At 46.9% G+C, this 19,453-nt stretch overlaps 2 protein-coding genes and 1 long non-coding RNA gene across 6 annotated transcripts in view; 2 read left to right on the forward strand and 1 right to left on the reverse strand.

Moving 5' to 3' along the window:
• Positions 1–316: 316 nt before the first annotated feature.
• Positions 317–19,386, forward strand: INTS11 (integrator complex subunit 11). Its single transcript, XM_081016134.1, has 18 exons — positions 317–434; positions 1,699–1,852; positions 2,798–2,895; positions 4,791–4,864; positions 5,640–5,868; positions 7,621–7,719; positions 7,807–7,841; positions 8,465–8,603; positions 9,006–9,070; positions 10,280–10,469; positions 11,088–11,171; positions 12,660–12,749; positions 12,923–13,085; positions 13,377–13,484; positions 15,769–15,830; positions 16,438–16,580; positions 17,509–17,638; positions 19,219–19,386. The coding sequence occupies exons 2-18, from the start codon at positions 1,825–1,827 to the stop codon at positions 19,282–19,284; spliced, it is 1,803 nt and encodes a 600-aa protein (XP_080872260.1). The 5' UTR covers positions 317–434; positions 1,699–1,824; the 3' UTR covers positions 19,285–19,386.
• The window catches only part of PUSL1 (pseudouridine synthase like 1), a 68,507-nt gene continuing 57,669 nt past the window's right edge, over positions 8,616–19,453 (reverse strand). For 2 of the 4 annotated variants that reach the window (XR_013989400.1, XM_081016228.1), the window contains exon 3: positions 13,078–13,215. Coding sequence is in view for 1 of the 4 variants with exons in the window: in XM_081016228.1 (XP_080872354.1) it covers positions 13,174–13,215 (42 nt within the window). In the remaining 3 variants the exon portion in view is untranslated. Of the gene's footprint in view, positions 8,702–13,077; positions 13,216–19,453 lie in introns of those variants that run through there. The other 2 variants (XM_081016229.1, XM_081016230.1) reach the window with 2 other exon arrangements.
• LOC308482845 lies at positions 16,596–17,277 on the forward strand. The gene is made up of 2 exons (XR_013989454.1): positions 16,596–16,765; positions 16,796–17,277. It is a non-coding gene; the product is annotated as an uncharacterized lncRNA (long non-coding RNA).

A 19,453-nucleotide genomic window follows, 5' to 3' on the forward strand; every position in this document is an offset into this window, starting at 1 on the left:
TACGCTTCCGTAACATTCAGGCGCGCAGGGACGGAGGTATACTTCCCGCGTGGTCCAGCCAAGGCGCATGCGCGCCAGTTCCAAGCCCATGCGTTCCGTAGAGATAAAAAAAAAAAAAAGGATGGAGTCGCAGGCTCTCGGCGCTCGTCTGTGAACTTTAACACAGACCCAAAACTTCTGACCTAACGTTTCATGCGCTAGCCTGTAAATGAGGTTAAGGGCTCTTCTGAGGGGGTACATTCACGTCCAACTCTATGAGACTATGTACTTTCTACCTCGGAAGTTGACTGTTAAGTGCGTCACTCTGCACTTTTTGATAAAAAAAAGTCTATATGCCAGTTTGGCGCAGGTTGTAGGCAGCTGAGTGCGACCGCCGGGCGCATGCGCCCCTCGACCCAGGGCTGCGTTCGGCGTTTGTAGGCGCGACCGGCCAGGTGAGTTTGCAAAGAAAGTGGCGGCAAGCGGGGGTGGAGGGTGGGGTGACGACTCCTGTTGCCATGGAGACAAGGAAACAGGGGTCGGGGTGTTCCGGGGGGGTGCAGAAACGCGGAAGAAGCGCGTTTCCTGCGTGAGGAGAGGAGGCGGGTCGCTCGCCCTCCGCCTCGCCTCCCCTGCGAGGTTGTTTTGAGGAGAAGCTGGGGGGGCCCATGGAGGCCACCTGGAGCTCCTCGAAGGAAAGCGGGTGCACGTGTGAATGAGCAAGTAGGGGTAGAACAAAGAACTAGGCATGTGCGGCGTTGTGTAGGCGGAAAAGGTGCTTTATTAAAAAGAAGAAGTGGAAGCTCAAGCGTGGTACAATTGTAAATAATTCCCAAAGGTGGCTTGTTACGGTCAGGGCCGGATTTAGGTTTGATGAGTCCCTAAGCTACTGAAGGTAATGCGGCCCTTTATATGTCCAGCTGTCCTTTGTCAGCAACAAATTGTCACTGGTTTTTTGTGTTGGATATATGCTGTATGGTAATTTATGGACCTAATAGGTATCTAAAGCCATTTGCACATAACAAAATATGTATTTTTTTTGGAAATGTACATCCAGTTGTTGTTTCCCTTTAAATTTTTGGGGGGCCCCAAAGAGAGTGGGGCCCTAAACTATAGCTTGTTTAGCTTATATGTAAATCGGGCATTGGTTACGATTTATGGTGCTTAACAAAAGCCTTCCAGTGTTTTCGGAGTGCTGTGCCCATGCATGCCCCCAAAGTTGAAAAGGGCACTGCTTTCCATGCGGAAGGTCCCAAGTTCAGCTTTTATGCTGTGAACTGTCCAGAGATCTTTGAGCGAAGGATGGTATGCAGATTTAATAAACGTATAAAGATAAATGAAATCCCCAGCACCTCCAGGAAGAATCTCCTGGCTGAAACCTTGTGTGGGGCTAATGGGAGCCCGAAGTGTACAGAAGGGCATGATTTTGAACGGAGGGTTGGTATCTCAGTTAGTAAGGCATAACTCTTAAACCGAGGGTCATGGGCTCAAGTCCCATGTTGGGAGAAAGATGGGGCTGGACTAGATGACCCTCGTGACCCTTTCCAATGCTACGATTCTATGGTTCTGTAATCTGGAGGGAGCCAGGCTGGCAAAGCCCTGGCATAGAGCGTTGGTCTTTAGCCGGTAGGCCAGGACCCAATGCCGGGTAATGGCTTGGTCTGAGGTGAGTTACAGCAGCAGCACTGCCACCATACAAATTTATTTGTTATCCTTCAGGAGGTCTTGAATTAATCTTCTGCATAAGATTCTGAAGCTGTGACACCATTGGGGAACACTTATGGGATCTCTGAAACGGCTCCCATTGCAGCTGGACTTTGGAGGTTTAACCCAAGCTGTTTAAAGATGCCTGAAATAAAAGTCACTCCCTTGGGTGAGTAACATAAATGTTGGCACTTATGCCAAAAAATGGAGGGGTGCATTATTGGAGTTTAGGGTCCTCAGTCTGCCCAAGTTGAGCTCCATTTTTAGGAATGGTAGGTGTACTGACAGTGATTCTAGGTGGTATAGGTCAGGCATGGGTAATGTGGGTCCCTCCACTATTCATCACATAAGTGTAAATTTTCTAAAGAGTTCCATTTCTGAACTACAGATTGCTGAGTGGCAATCAACAAATACGAAAAGGATCCAGGGGTCGTAGTAGACCATAAGCTTAACATGAGTCAACAGTGTGGTGCAGCAGCATAAAAGCTAGTGCTACTCTAGGCTGCCTCAGCAGACGTGTAGTGTCCTGATCAGGCATAGGCAAACTCGGCCCTCCAGATGCTTTGGGACTACAACTCCTATCATCCCTAGCTAACAGGACCAGTGGTCAGGGATGGTGGGAGTTGTAGTCCCAAAACATCTGGAGGGCCGAGTTTGCCTATGCCAGGTCCTGATCAAAGGAAGTAATAGTACCACTCTATTGTGCCTTGGTCAGCCCACACCTGAAGTATTGTGTCCAGTTCTGGGCACCACAATTTAAGAAGGATATTCACAAGCTGTAATGTGTGCAGATGAGGGCATTGGGTATGTTTAGCCTGGTAAAGAGGAGACTGGGAAGATATAACCATCTTCAGATATCTCAAGGGCTGTCACACAGAGGCTGTAGCAAGCTTGTTTTTCCTGCTGTGGAGGCCAGGACCCAAAACAATGGCTTCAAGATTCAGACTTATTTGAACGAAGTTCTTGGTGGATTTGAGCCCAGAAGTCCTGCATAGGTGGACATGACCACCAAAGATGTGCTATGTGACCTTGCAGGTGCATCAGCAGAAATGCAGCACCTCTGTTAAGACTGAAGGCCATTCAACTCACATATTTTTCTGTTTTGCCTTTTCAGGAGCTGGCCAAGATGTGGGCCGGAGCTGCATCCTGGTGTCCATTGCAGGGAAAAATGTCATGTTGGATTGTGGGATGCACATGGGCTATAATGACGATGTAAGTGTGATGGGCAGGCCTTGGCCTAGGTGGCAGTTTCAGATTTGACTTGGCATTGCCCCAAAGTGTACATGGAGGGTTTAGCTTGGAGTGTGGGAAGGTTGTAGAGCAGGGGTGGTGAGCAGCAGACCCAGGAGCGGCCAGATGTTGCCCTCCAGGCCTCACTGGTCCTGCTTCACACTCTACTTGAGTGTTTTTCCATGGGTAGAACCTGCCCTTGAACTCTTGCTTGCCTGGATGTTAGATAGAGGGGGTCATGTCAGTGTGTGCAGAAAGTAGCCTATGGAAGCAAGGAAAAACATGCATCATTTTATTTTCATGCCACCTTTCCACCATTCAAACCATGCTCCAGGTCCCTTACAACATGGGAAAAAATACATAACTACAACAGAACCAAAGTAATTCTAAATAATAAATAAAACATTAAAAAATACACAACCAAAGTCAACAATTTCCACATAAATCACAAAGATCTAAAATGAAGATACAAAAAATACTCAACACCACCCAGCAGCAACACTCCCCCCACAAAACTTCCTAAACTGGAGTCAACCAGGACCCCACTGTCCCATGCCAAGTGGAAAAAAGCCTGCAGGACAGGGAGCAGGTATTCCAGAACTCACAGCCAAATAATATAGGTTGTTGCTGCCTTTTGCATCTGGCACCCGCCCACCCTGGCATGTAGCCCTTGCAAGGTTGCCCAGAAGGGAATGGGGTCCGTGGACTGAAAAAGGCTCTTAGCCCTGCTATAGAGAGAGGTGTGAGCAGCAACTGTTTCACAAGAAGAATTGCTTTCCTTTCCAAACTCTGTAGTCAAAGTAGGATAGCTCCCTGGAGATTACTGTTGGGTTGTGGTCTGTACACTCCACTTGGTGACTTCAGGGAGACCCCCCCCTTAACTTGGAAGGGGTGGCGCATGCAAGCAAAGAATTCTCCCTTGCAGCCCCAGACCTTATTGGGCAAAAACGAACAGTGGGAACTGGAACTTTGCTGAATGTAACATGGAAGAACACTTGTTGTGCCTGCAGAAGGTTGCAGATTTGAATCCCTGTCCCCTGGTTTGTTTGGTTTGGTTTGTTTGTTTTTAGGATCAGGTAAAGGCGATATAAAATGTTGTAGGTGCTGTACAGAGATGATTCATTTATTTCACAAAACTTCCATGATTCTTACCAGAGCAAAATACTTCTAAGTGATTTAAAGCAGACACACAATTAAAGCACAAAGCAGTCCATGCCTGTAAGCTCACAACCTGCTATCGACAATAGAAAAGAAGAGGGAAGAGGAAGGAAGTCAGATAGTGAATTACATCATCCCCTAGCAGCCCAAGGCCACAGCTGGAAAACATCAACAAGAAACCATCTCAGCTGAAAGCAGTTTGGAATAAAATGGCTTCTAAAGTGTGTTTTTGAAAGCCAGAACTGAGTATGGCCAACTCTATATCCCTAGGAAGGGAGTTAACACACTTTGGGAGCCACCGCTGAAAAAGCCCTGCCTCTTCTGCTCACCAATATAGAATCAGAGAATTGGAAGGGACCCTGAGGGTCATGTAGTGCAACCTCCTTCTGTTTGCTTTTATAACTGTACGTTTCTGTGTTTTTATATTGCAAATTGCCCTGTGGTCTTCAGATGAAGGGTGGTATAGAAATTAATAAATAATAGTGATAAATCCTGCAGTGGAGGAATATAAATGATCTTAGAGTTTATTGGCCGCTAAGAATGAACGAATGATCTTGGAACCTTCAAGGAGGGTCTCCAAAATTGATCTTGAAGTCTGGGTGGGTTCTGAGGCAAGAAGCAATCTTCGGGTTCTCTGTGCACGCATGGGCACTTCCTGGGCATGCCAGCTAATGTAAGCCCCACCATTATGGCACACCAAGTCTCTTTGTGTTTTGCAGAGGCGATTTCCTGACTTCTCCTACATCACTCAGAATGGAAGGCTGACTGACTTCCTGGACTGTGTCATCATCAGGTGGGTACCACCTTTGTCTTATCTAGTGACATGTACACTGTTAACTTGCTTTGGGCTGCAACACACAAAGCTGTTTCAGGGCAGCATGATTCACCTGTTACCAATGAGTTAAGAGTATATATCCTATCAAGCTGCACAATTTGAAGTTTCAGTGAAGGGAATCCTGAGCAAGGGTTTTGAACCAACTCTCCATGGTTTGTAAAGGTTGTTAATTTGAAAAAGCTAAAATTAAAAGCATATATATATATATATATATATATGAATGAATGCAAAATAAGCATTTACAATCTTAAGGAGTTGCTGGAAGTGGAATAGGTCCTGGTTAGTTTTAGGCATTTTTGGGGGGAGGGGGTTTCATGTCAACGGGTAAATTAGGCACCTAATAATGTAGTAAGTTAAATGTAACTTTTAAGACACATACAAGTAGTTGTACAGTGGTACCTCGGGTTACAGACGTTTCAGGTTACAGACGCCGCTAACCCAGAAATAGTACCTTGGGTTAAGAACTTTGCTTCAGGACAAGAACTGAAATCGCGCTGGTGGTGCGGCAGTAGCGGGAGGCCCCATTAGCTAAAGTGGTGCTTCAGGTTAAGAACAGTTTCAGGTTAAGAATGGACCTCCAGAACAAATTAAGTTCTTAACCCGAGGTACCACTGTATATGAAGTTCAGGTTTTTTTAAAAAAGGTTTTGCAAATACTTCAAATAGCTGTTGAGGCCCATTCTCGCTTAGCAGGGATCAAAAGCCACCTTGAATTTTGCCCTGTCTCTTTGCAGCCACTTCCATTTGGACCACTGTGGGGCCCTTCCGTACTTCAGCGAGATGGTTGGCTATGATGGGCCCATTTACATGACCCACCCAACAAAGGCCATCTGCCCCATCCTCCTTGAGGACTTCCGGAAAATCACCGTGGACAAGAAAGGGGAGACCAACTTCTTCACCTCCCAGATGATCAAAGATTGCATGAAGAAAGTGGTGGCTGTCCATCTTCATCAGACAGTGCAGGTAGGGGGAGCCAGCCTTGGGAGATGGGGACTCATGCCTGATTATTATAATTGTATTATTAATCCTTATTATTCTTATTAATTACCTGCCCTTCACTCTAAGGTCTCAGTAGTGGGCACAACAATTAAACCACAATATTAAAAGTAGTTTAAAACAACTTAGAGTCGCTGAAGTAAGGTGGGTCCTAAAAATAGGTTGTCGGGTAAAGGGGCACCATCAGCATTTGCAATGAAGGTGCCAGGCACACCTCTGCGGGGAGGGAGTTCTACAACCTGGGGGCCACCACAGAGAATGTCCTTTCCTGGGCCCCCAGCTTCAGTTACTTAAGGCATTTCGTTAGAAAGTTGTGCAATTAAAAGGTATCTGGAAAGCTAGTCAGGCTTTTCTTTTAAAAACGTGTTCCAAAGTAGAGAGATTGCTTGCTGTTGCATTATAGAATTAACACTTTGAAAGACTCATTGTTAGTACTTCATCTCATGAACATGAGAAGGGAAGTTTTTAATGACTGATGCTTTAATGTATTTTTAATCTTTTGTTGGAAGCCGCCCAGAGTTGCTGGGGAAACCCAGCCAGATGGATGGGGTAGAAATAATAATAATAATAATAATTTGTTTGAAGTCTTGTTTATTCCGTTATATTTTACCCCAAGAAGACCCCTTTATCCTAAATAGAACCCAATAAGGCAGGCACGTATGTACAAAATAATTTTTTTAATGTGATCTCATTGAGATCCCAAGATGAAATTTTGCAGGTAGATCTTATATATTTTTGAATAATTTTAATCATTTTTAATCACTTTTTAAAATTTAAAATTTTGTAACAAATTTAAAATTTAAAGTAAGTCCATCTTGTGACTTGTGACATATTAAAGCCCATGAAGTTCCGAAGGGATTGGTGTTTTTAGTTTTGACGTATCTTGATGCTGGGCTGGGCTGACCTTTTAAGGTTTGTGTGTGGCCAAAATTGTCAGTTTTCTGAAATTTCAAACCCTCATAACTCAAAAACAGGATGACATAGAAAGCTAAAATTTTAGATTTAAACTTAGTTTTGCCCATTCAACAAGTGTACAAAATACTAAGAAAATTGGAGGGCATGAGGTAAAAAAGTTGGACCACTTGATATGTAGAATGACTCCCCCGTAAAAATGATACCAAATGAAAATGAGCTGCTGAAAAATTAAACAGCTGTGTTGGCCTGTCGGCATGAAAAGGTCTTTGAGAGAAGCCTGGAAGTCTAGTGAGAGTGCCTGCTGCATCTATGTTGGAAGAGCATTCTGCAATATGGGACCAGTAACACTAAACATCTGAGTTCTGGTGGAGGCAAGGGGGCCGACTATAACCATGGCCTTCTGAGTGATCAAGCTAAGATATAAGAACTCAGGTGGGTCCTTAAGATATCCTGGGCCCATATTGCACAGGACTTTGCATATCATTACAAGATCTTTGTCGCCTGTGGGCAGCCAGTGCTGATGTCTTAGCAGAAGTGTCCCCTGCTGTCAACCACCTTCCTCCATCAGCAGTCTAGCCACTGCATTCTGCACCCACAGCAGCTTGTCATTTTACACAGGAAGGAATGCATTGTTCCCCCTGGCTCAGCATTGCCTGTACTGACTGGCAGCGACTCTCCAAGGATTTCAGGCAGGATTGTCTCCTAGTCCTATCAGGAAATTCTGTGGATTGAACCCAGGATCTTTTGCAGGCAAAGCAGACGTTTTACTGTTGTGCCACAACGCTTGCCCTTTTTTTTATGCAGGTGGATGACGAGTTGGAGATCAAGGCGTATTACGCAGGGCATGTGCTTGGGGCAGCCATGTTCCAGATTAAAGTCGGCTGTGAGTCCGTCGTTTACACTGTAAGTGCCTGGCTGAATCTACATATACTGTCTTTTTCAGCTGAATGTGATGCACTGAAAATGTTTCCCCTCTCTTTCTCAAATAAGGGTGACTACAACATGACTCCAGACAGGCATTTAGGGTAAGTGTGGGAGAACGCCAAGGCACTAAGATTCGCTCTTTCTCAAATAACATTTTATGACACTCACTCATTTCTGTTTGTCCAAGTGGCCAGTGGAGGAGGCTTGGGCAACTTGATCAGAACCTAAAAAATTTGGAAAACTGTAGTACAGTTTGTGATTTGACCTCCAGCATTCAAAATTTGAATGCTTTAAATTTCTTGGCAGTTTTTAAGGTTTTTTTAAAAAATCAACCATAAAATATTGGAGGGCCTTAGAAGAATTTTGAAGCTCTTCCCACGTAACCTTTCCATGTTCCATACGGTATTTGTGGCCCTCCCCATTTTATCCTCCCAACAACCCTGTGAGGTAGGCTGAGAGGCAGTGACTGGCTCTAGGTCATGCCCAGAGAACTTGATGACTGAGTGGGAATTTGAACCCTGCTCTCCCAGGTCCTAGTCCAACACTCTTAACCACTACACCACACTGACAAGTAAGTGGTATAAACGACTAATAACAACCAGGATTAGCAGAGCAGGATTTACAAGGGGTGAGGAGGCATTTTATTTGAGTTCTTCACCTGTTGTGTTGCTCTGTCGTGATGGTGAACCCCGGCTGGAACGCAAGGCCTGTGCTTTGTCTTTAGAGCTGCCTGGATTGACAAATGCCGCCCTGACTTGCTCATTTCCGAGTCCACTTATGCCACAACCATTCGAGACTCCAAGCGCTGCAGGGAGAGGGACTTCCTGAAGAAGGTCCACGAAGCCATCGAACGAGGCGGGAAGGTACGACTATCAGCCTGCCTATTGGCTTCTAGGCTCCTCCGAGACACCCTGGCTGAAGTTTTCCAGTTAGCAGATCGGTCATAGCAGGCAAACTTCCCCTGAAGGAGACATTTCCCAGTTGTTACCACCTGTATCCTGTTTGTAATTCGTTAGCTGCTTTGTTTAGCCAGAGTGACCCAAAGCGACTTAAGAACAACCAAGTCTAAAAACACAGCTACAAGGCAGGATTGAAAGGCCTCACCCTATTAAAGGAGCCATCCTTCAAATTCAGGGCCAAAAGACCATGTCCTTGCCAGGTCCCTAAAATAGAGAAGGTTGTTGCCAGGTGTATCTCCCTGGGCAAGCAGGGGATAGTTTGCAGCTGCCATTTCCCAACTGAACCCTTTGTTTCCTCTCCCAAAGGTCCTTATCCCCGTATTTGCTCTCGGACGGGCTCAGGAGCTCTGCATTTTATTGGAGACTTTCTGGTAAGGAGACAAGCCTCTTTCACTCTCATTTAAAAAATGACTTGCTGCGTCGATGCCTGAGGGGCTCCTTGCTTGTTGAAGAATGAAATCTCTCCCGCCCACCCAATAGCTCATTGTCATCTTTATGCTCCCTTCTGCCCTTTCCTGGGCTTGTGAGCAAGTTGTGATCCTGGCAGCAGTACAAATTACACGTCCTGGTGAGCCAGGAGCAGGGAACCCTTTTCAACCCGAGGTCCACGTTCCCTTCTGTGCAGCTTTCCAGGGGCCACATGCAAGTGGTGGGTGGGGACAGAGGCAAAACGTGGGCAGAGCAACCAGTACAAATGTTAACTTCGTACTGTAGGCTTGTTTCTACACACATTCAAGCCCAGCTCACACCATCCAGGCAAGCAGGGGGCATGATCAGAATTCAAGGGCACATTCCAGCCAGGTGTTAAGCAGAGCTAGTTGGGGGGGTGTTCTGTGGTGAGGGGGCATGGCCTGTGGAGCGTTCCAAGGGCCAGATAAGAGAGGCCTGGAGGGCCACATTCAGCCCCCAGCCTTGATGCCCTCCCCTCTCCACTGTAAGCCATAGTGATGGATTCTCACTCCTTGGAGGTTTTTAAGCAGAGCTTGGACAGCCATCTGCCAGGGATTCTTTTAATTGTGACACCTGCATTGTAGGGGGTTGGCCTGGATGACCTCTGGGAATCCCTTCCAACTCTGCAATTCTATGAATGACTTACGTGAACACAGCAATAGCTCCGTGCTAGTGAGCAAGAGCAAAAAACTACGGTGCTCTGCATTCCGTCCAAACCAGGGATTGGAGTTTTTTATCAAAAAAAGCAATTTGCACTCTGAAACAAGTTGCAATCTCTGGTTCAGAAATAACACTAAGCCATGGTTCATAGCTATTTGCTCCTGCTCATCAGCAGGAGAGGAGCACAGCAGCAGTGCCTGTGCATTCCTGGTAAATCATCAAACTGTAGCTTACGATAATGTGCAACCCAGTGTGGTCACAAGTGCTGTTTTCAGCTTCCTGAGAATGTCAAGTTTTCAGTTGTTGTTTTTAAAGCAAACCAACCTCGAATCACTATCCCTTGTCATGATGAAAACATGCTTCAAAATGAATGAGAGTTACAGGCCAAGACTTCAGAAGCCAGAGAGCTGTTTATAGAGGGTGGCTAAATGAATCTTTTTTCACCTCCACCACTGTGATTTCCTCCCAAGGGAACGAATGAACTTGAAGGCTCCCATCTACTTCTCGACGGGGCTGACGGAGAAGGCCAACCACTATTACAAGCTCTTCATCACGTGGACCAACCAGAAGATCCGGAAGACGTTTGTCCAGAGGAACATGTTTGAGTTCAAGCACATCAAGGCCTTTGACCGGGCCTTCGCTGACAACCCAGGGCCAATGGTACATGTGGAGGGAGGGGCGTGTGTGACGGGGGATGGGCTCGATTTAATCATTTAAGTATTTATACCCTGGCCTTCTAGTGCAAATACACCTTTCAAGGCTGCTTACAACAGGGCAGTCAACCTTTCTCTGTAGAGAACTGCATTATTTTGGAGTAAGCTTTCAGAGGCTGCAGGCAGTGGTAGAAAGAATCAGAGGAAAATAGTGGGTTGGCCACTCCTTCTCTCTCACTCTCGCACACAGATACATAGCCTGTTCTCTCTCTCTCTCTCTCCCCGACATGCCATTTTCTGTTTCCACCCCCTCCTTTCTTCTGCTGAGGTCCACAGCTTGCTCACCTATGCCTTACACCACCACGGTACAATTTCATAAACAATGACATGGGCCTCCCCCTCTCTCTCGCCCCGGCTTTTTCTCCCTGCCCCAGTGGTCTGCCAGGAAAGGGTCAGATAGCCACTTAAAGGGTCAGCAGTGCATGGCTGGAAGATGCACTTGTAGGGAGGGAACCGGGCAGGTAACGGTGGGTCAGGGCCAAGTCACTCAGGTTCCATTTTGACCCTTCCTGAAAATGCCATCTTGGATTAGATAAGAACCCGGTTTCCCTTTTCTCTTCCTAAGGTTGTGTTTGCCACACCAGGAATGCTTCATGCTGGGCAGTCCCTCCAGATCTTCAAGAAATGGGCCGGCAACGAGAAGAACATGGTATGAAAATGCTCTTGACGAATACAGGTCTGCTGCTCCTCGTCATGGCCGTGGTTTAAGTCTGGATTCCCAAGCTTTTGAGCGCCACAACCCCCTTGGTTCCATAAACTCATGCCCAGTGCTCACTGCCCTATAAAAAGCATTATTCAGAATAGTGGTGTGCCCGACCCACTAGGAAAGGTAGTAGCACAATAAAATGTGCAGTTAATTGCACATTTATTCAAAGCCCAATTAACACTGTTTTGTTTAATTCAACATTGATGCATTTGACCCAGTGGTGCCAGCTTTTCAAAGTCCGATAGTCATTGATACCCCGGCATTATAATAACTCTGCAATATCCTTTAGTTTCTTTGAGTGATGGCAGCCAGAGCTGGACATGCTCTATGTTCACTGAAGAAAGTGATGCAATCAGTCTTGGTTCCCTAATGCATCCTTTTGCCAACCTGGTGCCCTCCAGCCCCAGCCAACACATTCCATTATAGAATTGCAGCCCAGAACATCTGGAGGGCACCAGGTTGGCCAGGGCTGCCTGGACACTTGTGCCTGTGCAGTACCTGTGTGCTTGTGAAGATGCTTTTCTAAGCGTACACTTCCAACCAACACCCGAAGAGGCATGTCTAATAATCTCATACATAAAGTGTCTGCAGGTCCATACCAGCAGAACACTAAGGTGATGGAGGAGACTGTAGCACACTAGGCTGCGCATAGTTGTGTGCATGCCATTTTTCGCACACTCCTTCATGTTTAAAAGAAACAAAACTTTTCTGCTTTTCAGGTAATTCTGCTCCTGCTCAGAGAGCAGAATTGAACTTAGTGGACGTGACTCATTTAGGTCTACTTAGCGGATATGACTCGCTTAGGTCTACTAATTCGATCTGCTTTCAGTAGGGCTTAGTTTGACACACCCCAAAGCAATCCTTCTGGTTTGGGTTGTTTTTTTTTTAAGTACCAGAAATTTGTGATTTTTCTGGAATGACAGCTTCCTAAGAGAGAATTTGAGGGTGGAAATTTCAGCAATTCTAAGAACAGACCAGGTGTGTCGTACTCAAATATATTTGCGTATGAATTTTATTGGTAGCCCTTTAGGAAGGACAGAAGTCCTGGTGTGTTCCTTTTTATAATTAACTCCTGGAGAGCTGCTGCTGATCAGTGTAGGTAATACTGAGCTAGATGAACCTTAGGTTGGACTTCGTATAAGGCAGCTTCCTACTTTCCTAGTTGTAATAATAATCATAGTAAGTTACTGGAGAATCTGCCTCTCAAGAAGCATACAGATACTGTTTATTATTTTATTTTTTACATTTATATACCACTTTGATCTTCATGGCTGAGCAGGGATTTGAACCCTGGTCTCCCAGGTCATAGCTCGACACTCTAATCATTACATCACACTGGTTGTACTTAGGTACCCCCCCCCCAAAATAACCCCACATCCATTTTGTCGCTCCTGTAACAAGCACAATTTCCTTCTGGTTTCTGTCTCCCAGGTGATCATGCCAGGATATTGTGTGCAAGGAACTGTCGGCCATAAAATCTTGGGCGGTCAGCGGAAGCTGGAAATGGAAGGAAGGCAGATTGTGAGTGGAAATGTTTCACAGGAGGGACCTTCCGCTGTGGCAGATTGGAGCTGCCCCTCCACTTTACTTGACTGAAAGGAAAGGGAGGGAGGGAGGATCTGAGGGGACGTGCAGTAAGAATACATTCTGAGGCTTCCGCCTTCATTCCCTGTACATGTCTTTCTGGCCTCCAGCTGGAAGTGAAGATGCAAGTGGAGTACATGTCCTTCAGTGCCCATGCGGATGCCAAGGGCATCATGCAGCTCATCCGCCAAGCGGAGCCGCGGAACGTCCTCCTGGTCCATGGGGAGGCGAAGAAGATGGAGTTCCTGAAGCAAAAGATTGAGCAGGAATTCCGTACGTAGCCTTCCCACTGTCTTGTGACCCTTCCCACAGAGGGACCTGGGGCCTTTCCCCATGCTTGTTCCTTCACCTCCCGAGGTTCTCATGTGTTCTCTGAACAGCTCCAGAAAATCCTTTTCCCTCTCTGTCGAAAGAAAGAAAGAACCATCCAAGGAATTGCTCTTTGTTATGGATTCCTTAGCGGGGAAGTGGTGTGCTTTAGATGCATGGCGTGGGCGTGACCTTGGGTTACCTCTCTAGGAATAAGTGAACACGCAGCAGTTGACTGGCTATGTTTTCTTGCAGATGTCACCTGCCACATGCCTGCCAATGGGGAGACGGTGACGGTTCACACCAACCCCAACATCCCTGTGGACGTTTCACTCGGGCTGTTGAAGAGGGAGCTCACCATAGGTAAAGTCCTGGGTGCACAACTCATCTCGAATATTTTTAAAGAAATACTATTTATTAAACATATTTACAAATCTGTACAGCAGGGTTCAGCCCAAGTACCACATGTCCTTCTGGGGCAGGGGTGGGGTAAGAGACACAAGTGGGCCTAGCAGCAGATTTGAACCCTCCCTTTGCGTAGTAGGCTAGCTAGGGTTGCCATGTGTCCTCTTTTTCCAGGACACGTCCTCTTTTTCAAGGGTAAAATTTCTGTCCGGGTGGATTTTTTAAATTTGCCAAAATGTCTCTGGCTATACTTTCTGGATGAGACATAGACATAACTGCTGGTTGAAGACTTGCTTTCCTCTTCTCCTGCCTCCCTCAGCAATATATCACAGCTTCTATAGCCTGCATATAGTAGGGGTATTTAAAATGAGAGTCGTCATAGCGTCCTCTTTTAGATACACCCTCAAATGCCCTTCTTTATCCCCCATCCTGGCAAAAACAAGAGGGTGCAAAGGTGGGTTTGTGAGGGGTGTGGCCTGGAAGGAGCCCAAAGGCCAGTTAAGAGAGGCCTGGAGGGCTGCATTTGGTCCCTTGACCCAGAGGTTTCTCATCCCTGCTGTACTGATACTGGGTTGGGGAGATACCTACAAGCACTGCTGTTTGTAGGCCTGATATGTTTTCATGTGGCTGCTGGAAGCTGGTTGGGGCCACCACCAAAAGGGCAAAGCCAAAGAAAGCAAAGCCATGCAGGTGATCAAGAGAGCCATTTATCAAGCCTGCGTATGTTGGGCTTTCCATGTTGTGGGACAGATATTTCTATTCCATGTACGGTGTTGAGTCAATGTGTGTCTGGCTTGGGGTAGGGACCTTTGGCCCTACCACGTGTTGTTAAACTACTAAGAGCCCTGCTGGATCAGGCCAATGGCCCACCTAGTCCAGCATTCTGTTCTCACAGGGGCCAGCCAGATGCGCAATGGGAAGCTTGCAAGCTGGACATGTGGGCAACACCACTCTCCCCTCCTGCAGTTCCCAGCCACTGATACTTGAAGGCATATTGCCTCTGACAATGGAGGTAGAACATAGCCAGTGTGGCTGGTTCCACCAGTGGCCTTGTCCTCTGTGAACTTCCCTAATCCTCTTTCGAAGCCATCGAAGTTGGTGGTTATCACTGCCTCCTGCTGAAGAGACTTCCATAGTTTAACTATGCCAAGTCCATTAGTGTGCCCTGAATTTTCCAATGTTCCGCTTTGTTGGATGTCTGAGTTCTAGTGCTATGAGGGAGGGAGAAGAACTTCCCTCTTCTGGCTTGCTGGAGCCGGGAGTTGTAGTTCAGCAACATCTGTAGGGCCAAAGTTTCCCCACCCCTCAGCAGATGGGCCCTATCCTGCTAGTAATCCTAGTGTAATTCAGTTTTACTTGGGTAAGTCCCATGCTGTCATCAGATGTGAAGCTAACGGACAGAGCGCAAGCATGAAAAATAATATTGCACTGCATACAACTCCTTTCTACAATGCCACACAGGTCCTCTTCTTGAGTTCTGACACCAACCTGTCTCTCTTTTTTCTGTTCCCTGTGGAAGTGCCCAAATTGCTTAAGCCGCCTCCATGTATGTTGAAGGAGACCATTCCCCTCTGCTCCAGCCTTCCCAGGCAAACCTTTCTCTCTCCTCTTTTGGGTGGTGCTGCATTTGAGATACCCAGAGGACTACAGGCAGTTGGTGTTCTTTCAGAACTCATCTCTACAGTCCATGAGGACTAGAACCTTACTATTGAACTACACTGACATAATTTTTTTAATTGAAATGGCTTCGGTTGTGTGGTGGGATTAGAAAGTGCAAGCGCCTGGCCCTCCTTGGTAGTGGAGACAGAGGCACTTGGAGCCATGCTACTAGCAGTGCCCAGCTAGCCCCATGGCACCATCTTCTTTTGCTACCAGCTGTAAATTAAGCTGGTATCGCTGGCTGATTGCAGTAACACCCTGTGACATCTTCTGGGACTAGCAGTTCTTCTGACATTAGAACCTAGGAAGGAAAATGTGACGCTAAAATTGGACCACTGCGGTAAGAGTGCAGTAATTTAGCACCTCTGAGTAACACACGCAGAGGCTTTTGATGTGGTGTTTGTTTCCTGTTTGCAGAGGGGTGCTGCAGAATGGGTGGCTGTGGTCCCTTTCCTGTCCCTGTAAATAAATGAATGACTGTAAGGCCTGGTGACGTACACGACAAGGAATATCTGGAGGTGGTGGGGAGAAATTGAATGGTTGCTGACTGCCTTCCTCTCTTCTCTTTGTTTCCAATATCCAGGGCCCTTGCCAGACTCCAAGAGGCCAAAGCTCATGCATGGGACCCTGATCATCAAGGACAATGTAAGTGGAGGCAGGTTGGGTGGGTGAATAGGATTCCTGGCCGATAGAATGGCTTCTGTGGTGGGCTTGGCAGAAAGGTCCCCCATCTACCCAGAACTCTGCCTAGTAGTCTCCCTCCATTCTTGGAACCCCTCAATGGTTTACGTGGAGGAAAGGCCCTTTTCACATATAGGTTACTACCACATTGTAAACTGGAAAGTTAAAACTGCACTCTTAAGGAGGCTTAGTTGAAATAAGGTTTAAGATGCATTAAAATCAGTAGTGCTTACTTCCACAATTATATGTTTAGGATGGGAGCATTAATGTGAAATGATGTTTCAGAAGCCTAAAATGTGCCTGCCCTCTTCAATATTTTTATTTTGGTGCTGCCACTGAGATCAGGAGGTTTCCCTGTTGTGTAGAATTCTTCACTGCCACCACCCCAACTGCAGTACATTGTTAAATCTGTGCCTTGTGCCTCTCTCTAAAAAGTAAGACAAGCCTGCTGGATCAGACTGACAGCCCAGGTAGTTCAGCATGCTGTTCCCTGGCTGTCCAGATTTCTCAGGAGGAAGCCCAAAAGCAGGTCCTGTGCATTACTTCTCTCCCTTCCTCCTTCTCTGGGCAGAGCTTCCGCCTGGTCTCTCCCGAACAAGCACTCAAAGAGCTGGGCCTGGCAGAGCACCAGCTGAGGTTCACCTGCCGCATCCACTTCCAGGACCCCCGCAAAGAGCATGAGACAGGACTGCGTTTATACAACCACCTGAAGACGTAGGTACACCAGACTGTGTGCAAAATGGCTTGAAGGAATGCGTTGGCTCAAGGCCTGCTTTGTGCTTCCTTGGAAAGGTGGGAGGTGGGGCCACAAGATAGGGAGGAGCCCTAGTTTGAATAAAAAATGGTTGACTGAGCAGTCACAGAATTGGCTGTATCTCATTCAGGACCTCCTGCTTAGTGTGCCTAGTGGAGGATAGCTTAGCCAACAGCCTCCTGAGGCAGCCTGTTCCCTTTGCTGAGCAGCTCTGTCCATTGGGCAGTTTTTCCTTCACTGCTGAGCCAAAATCTTGCTTCCTTGCCATTTTCATTATTTGTTCTAGTCCTGTCCTTGGATTAGGAACAGAGAATTCGGATCTCACAGCTAGGAATGTTGGAATTCTTATCCTCGAGGGACTATGTAATCGGAACATGCATTTTGGTTTTGTTAGTTAGGAGAGCAAGCACTGAATATTACCAGCCCCCAGCAAAGAAAGAAAAGAAAAATTGCGCCTTATTTGTCTATGTTTGCTGCTGAGCAGAGTTTCGTATACATCTTCCCAGCCTTGCAGATTAGGAGCTTGCTTTCTTTGGCAGAAAGGTGAAAACTCACATTCCCAAAATTCTGCACTCAGTACTGTAATCTGTCCAATGTACCAAGGTTGTAGATTAGTGCAGACATGCTGCTTTGATCTTAGTTTCTAACACGCTTATTTTTTTAAAAAATCAACTAGTTAAGATTCTAACCATCATTGTTTGTACAGAAGAGGTTACCAAATAATTCTAGGCTATTTGAAAGGTTAAGTAATATTTTGCCCCCAAAATTGTTAGACCAATCACAAAATGCATTTTAGAATCTGTTTTCCTAGCTGCCAGCTGCCCCAGGAGAGGAAAGGAAGCTGCTTGTGGTGATATTCAACATGTTGTTGTCCCCCCCCCCCCCCAGTTTCCTGAAGGACTATTCTGTTCAACACCTCTCTGACACCTCCATAATGGTCGAGTCCATCCTGATCCAGGTTACAGTGCAATCGGAAGATCCTGCAACTAAACTGCTGCTGGTGTCGTGGACATATCAGGTGAGGTTTCTTTTTTACACATGTTATCACACTCCTGGCTTTCAGAGTCCCTTGCCCCTTTCCACCTTAGCAAGGGGCTATAGCAGACCCAGAGACCCTCCAGATGTTGCTGAGCCCCAGTAAGTGTGGCTAATGGCCAAAGGGATGAAGGGAGTTGGAGTAAACAGCATCTCGAGAGCACCCCTTTGACAATCCCTGCAGGCTGCAGCCTTTGTAAACAGAAGCTTTCCAGCCCCAGAGGTGTTGACAGACCCTCCTGGAATTTCCTTAAGCCCATCTAAACAAAATGGTTCTGCAACACAGCTGGAGGAATGCAGGAAGTTATAGCGGGGCAGTATTTTTAATTTAAGGCAAGCGGGCTTCTAGGGCTGGGCGATGGCAGGTTTCTAACATTGCGATGTATCACCAGCCAAACACTGCAATCTGGCGATACACTGCAGTGTTGGAACGGAGGAAGGAGCAAGCTGCATTAGCCCCAGCCCTGTGAGGTGTGGGGTGAAACCGCTGCTGCTCTTGCTGAGCAGGCTGAGGCAGTTTCACCCCAGCACCTCGTGGGGCCAGGAACAAGGCAGCTTGCTTCTCCCTCTGTTAAACTCCTCCACTGAGGTGTGGGCAGCTGCACGCCCCTCAGCAGATTAGGCCTAGGCGATACATCACTGAGTATGAGGGACCAACAGCAATGGCAGTTTCACTAGTGATATACTGCCAAGTGAAACCACCATCCCACTCTGCCCTCATAGGTGCAGAGAGAGAAACAAGCTTCATCGGCAAAGTGTGATACAGCATGTTCCTCCCTCACTTCTTTAAACTGCTTGGCTGAGGAGTATGCCACTGTCCTTGCCTCGGCCAAGTAATTTTAACCAAGCCTGCCTTGTACGCAAGCAGGAGTGGGATCGCGGCTGGGGAGGTGCAGGCTCCATTCTTCTCCATTGAGAAGAACTTCTCAACGGAGAAGTTTAAAAGAGCCTGCATCCCGCCGCGTGGGGACTCCTTGCTTCCACCCCACAAGGAAAAGGCTGTGTGCCTGGCTGCCGTCACCTGGTTCATGGGGGATAGGAGGAGCCAGCAAGGTAGCTTACCCATCCCTCACGCCTGCAGAAGGAGCCTCAAGGCCCCTGCCAGCATTTGGGCTTGCTCAGCTGGGGGATAGGAGCCTTTTTGCCCCCCAGCTAAGCAGCAGGCTCAGACCAGCTGCATTGGCCCTGGCCTGCAAAAGTGAAAGCTAAAGCAGTTTCACTCTGGCAGGGGGCAATACAGCTTGTTTCAACATTGTGGTTTATCGCCAACCATGGTGATACATCATGATGTTGAAAACCTGTCGCCCAGCCCCTACAGCAGAGCAGCAGGTCTCCTTAAACCACCTGCCTCTCAAGGCAATTTGAGCTGGCGATACATTGCGGCTCCCCCACCCATTGCCAACACAGGGCACCTCACTCCCATCTGCCTGCAAGCAGACAGGAGTGAGTTGCATTGTGCTGGGAGCTGTGATGTATTTGCCAGCTCAAAAAGTCTGAAAGTGGTATCGTGGTGTGAATGTACAGCCTTAGCTACTAACCAAAAAATAGGGATTTTGGTTGCAGGATGAAGAAATGGGTAGCTACGTGACCTCCCTGCTGAAAAAGGCGCTGCCTCAAATCACGGCATGAGTCTCCAGGAGCTAAAACCCTGGAACATGTAAAGAACAATGTAAATACTTAAGTCTGTGTGTGTTTTTAACAAATTAAAACGCAAGGAGTTTTAGTATTTAATATTAGTGGCCTTTATTGTCACAGGTGGCATCTGCAGTAACAACTCCCAAGTAGTAGGCTTTTTTAA

This window comes from Podarcis pityusensis (assembly GCF_964106645.2).
Source record: "Podarcis pityusensis genome assembly, chromosome: 8".
NCBI lineage: Eukaryota > Metazoa > Chordata > Lepidosauria > Squamata > Lacertidae > Podarcis > Podarcis pityusensis.

What these genes read in the sequence shown, in the direction of transcription:
- INTS11 (XM_081016134.1), top strand. Translation starts at nt 1,825, where the DNA reads ATGCCTGAAATAAAAGTCACTCCCTTGG. An exon ending in AATAAAAGTCACTCCCTTGG is followed by an intron (nt 1,853 to 2,797) that starts GTGAGTAACATA and finishes TTGCCTTTTCAG; the next exon opens with GAGCTGGCCAAGATGTGGGC. An exon ending in AAAGATTGAGCAGGAATTCC is followed by an intron (nt 13,086 to 13,376) that starts GTACGTAGCCTT and finishes GTTTTCTTGCAG; the next exon opens with ATGTCACCTGCCACATGCCT.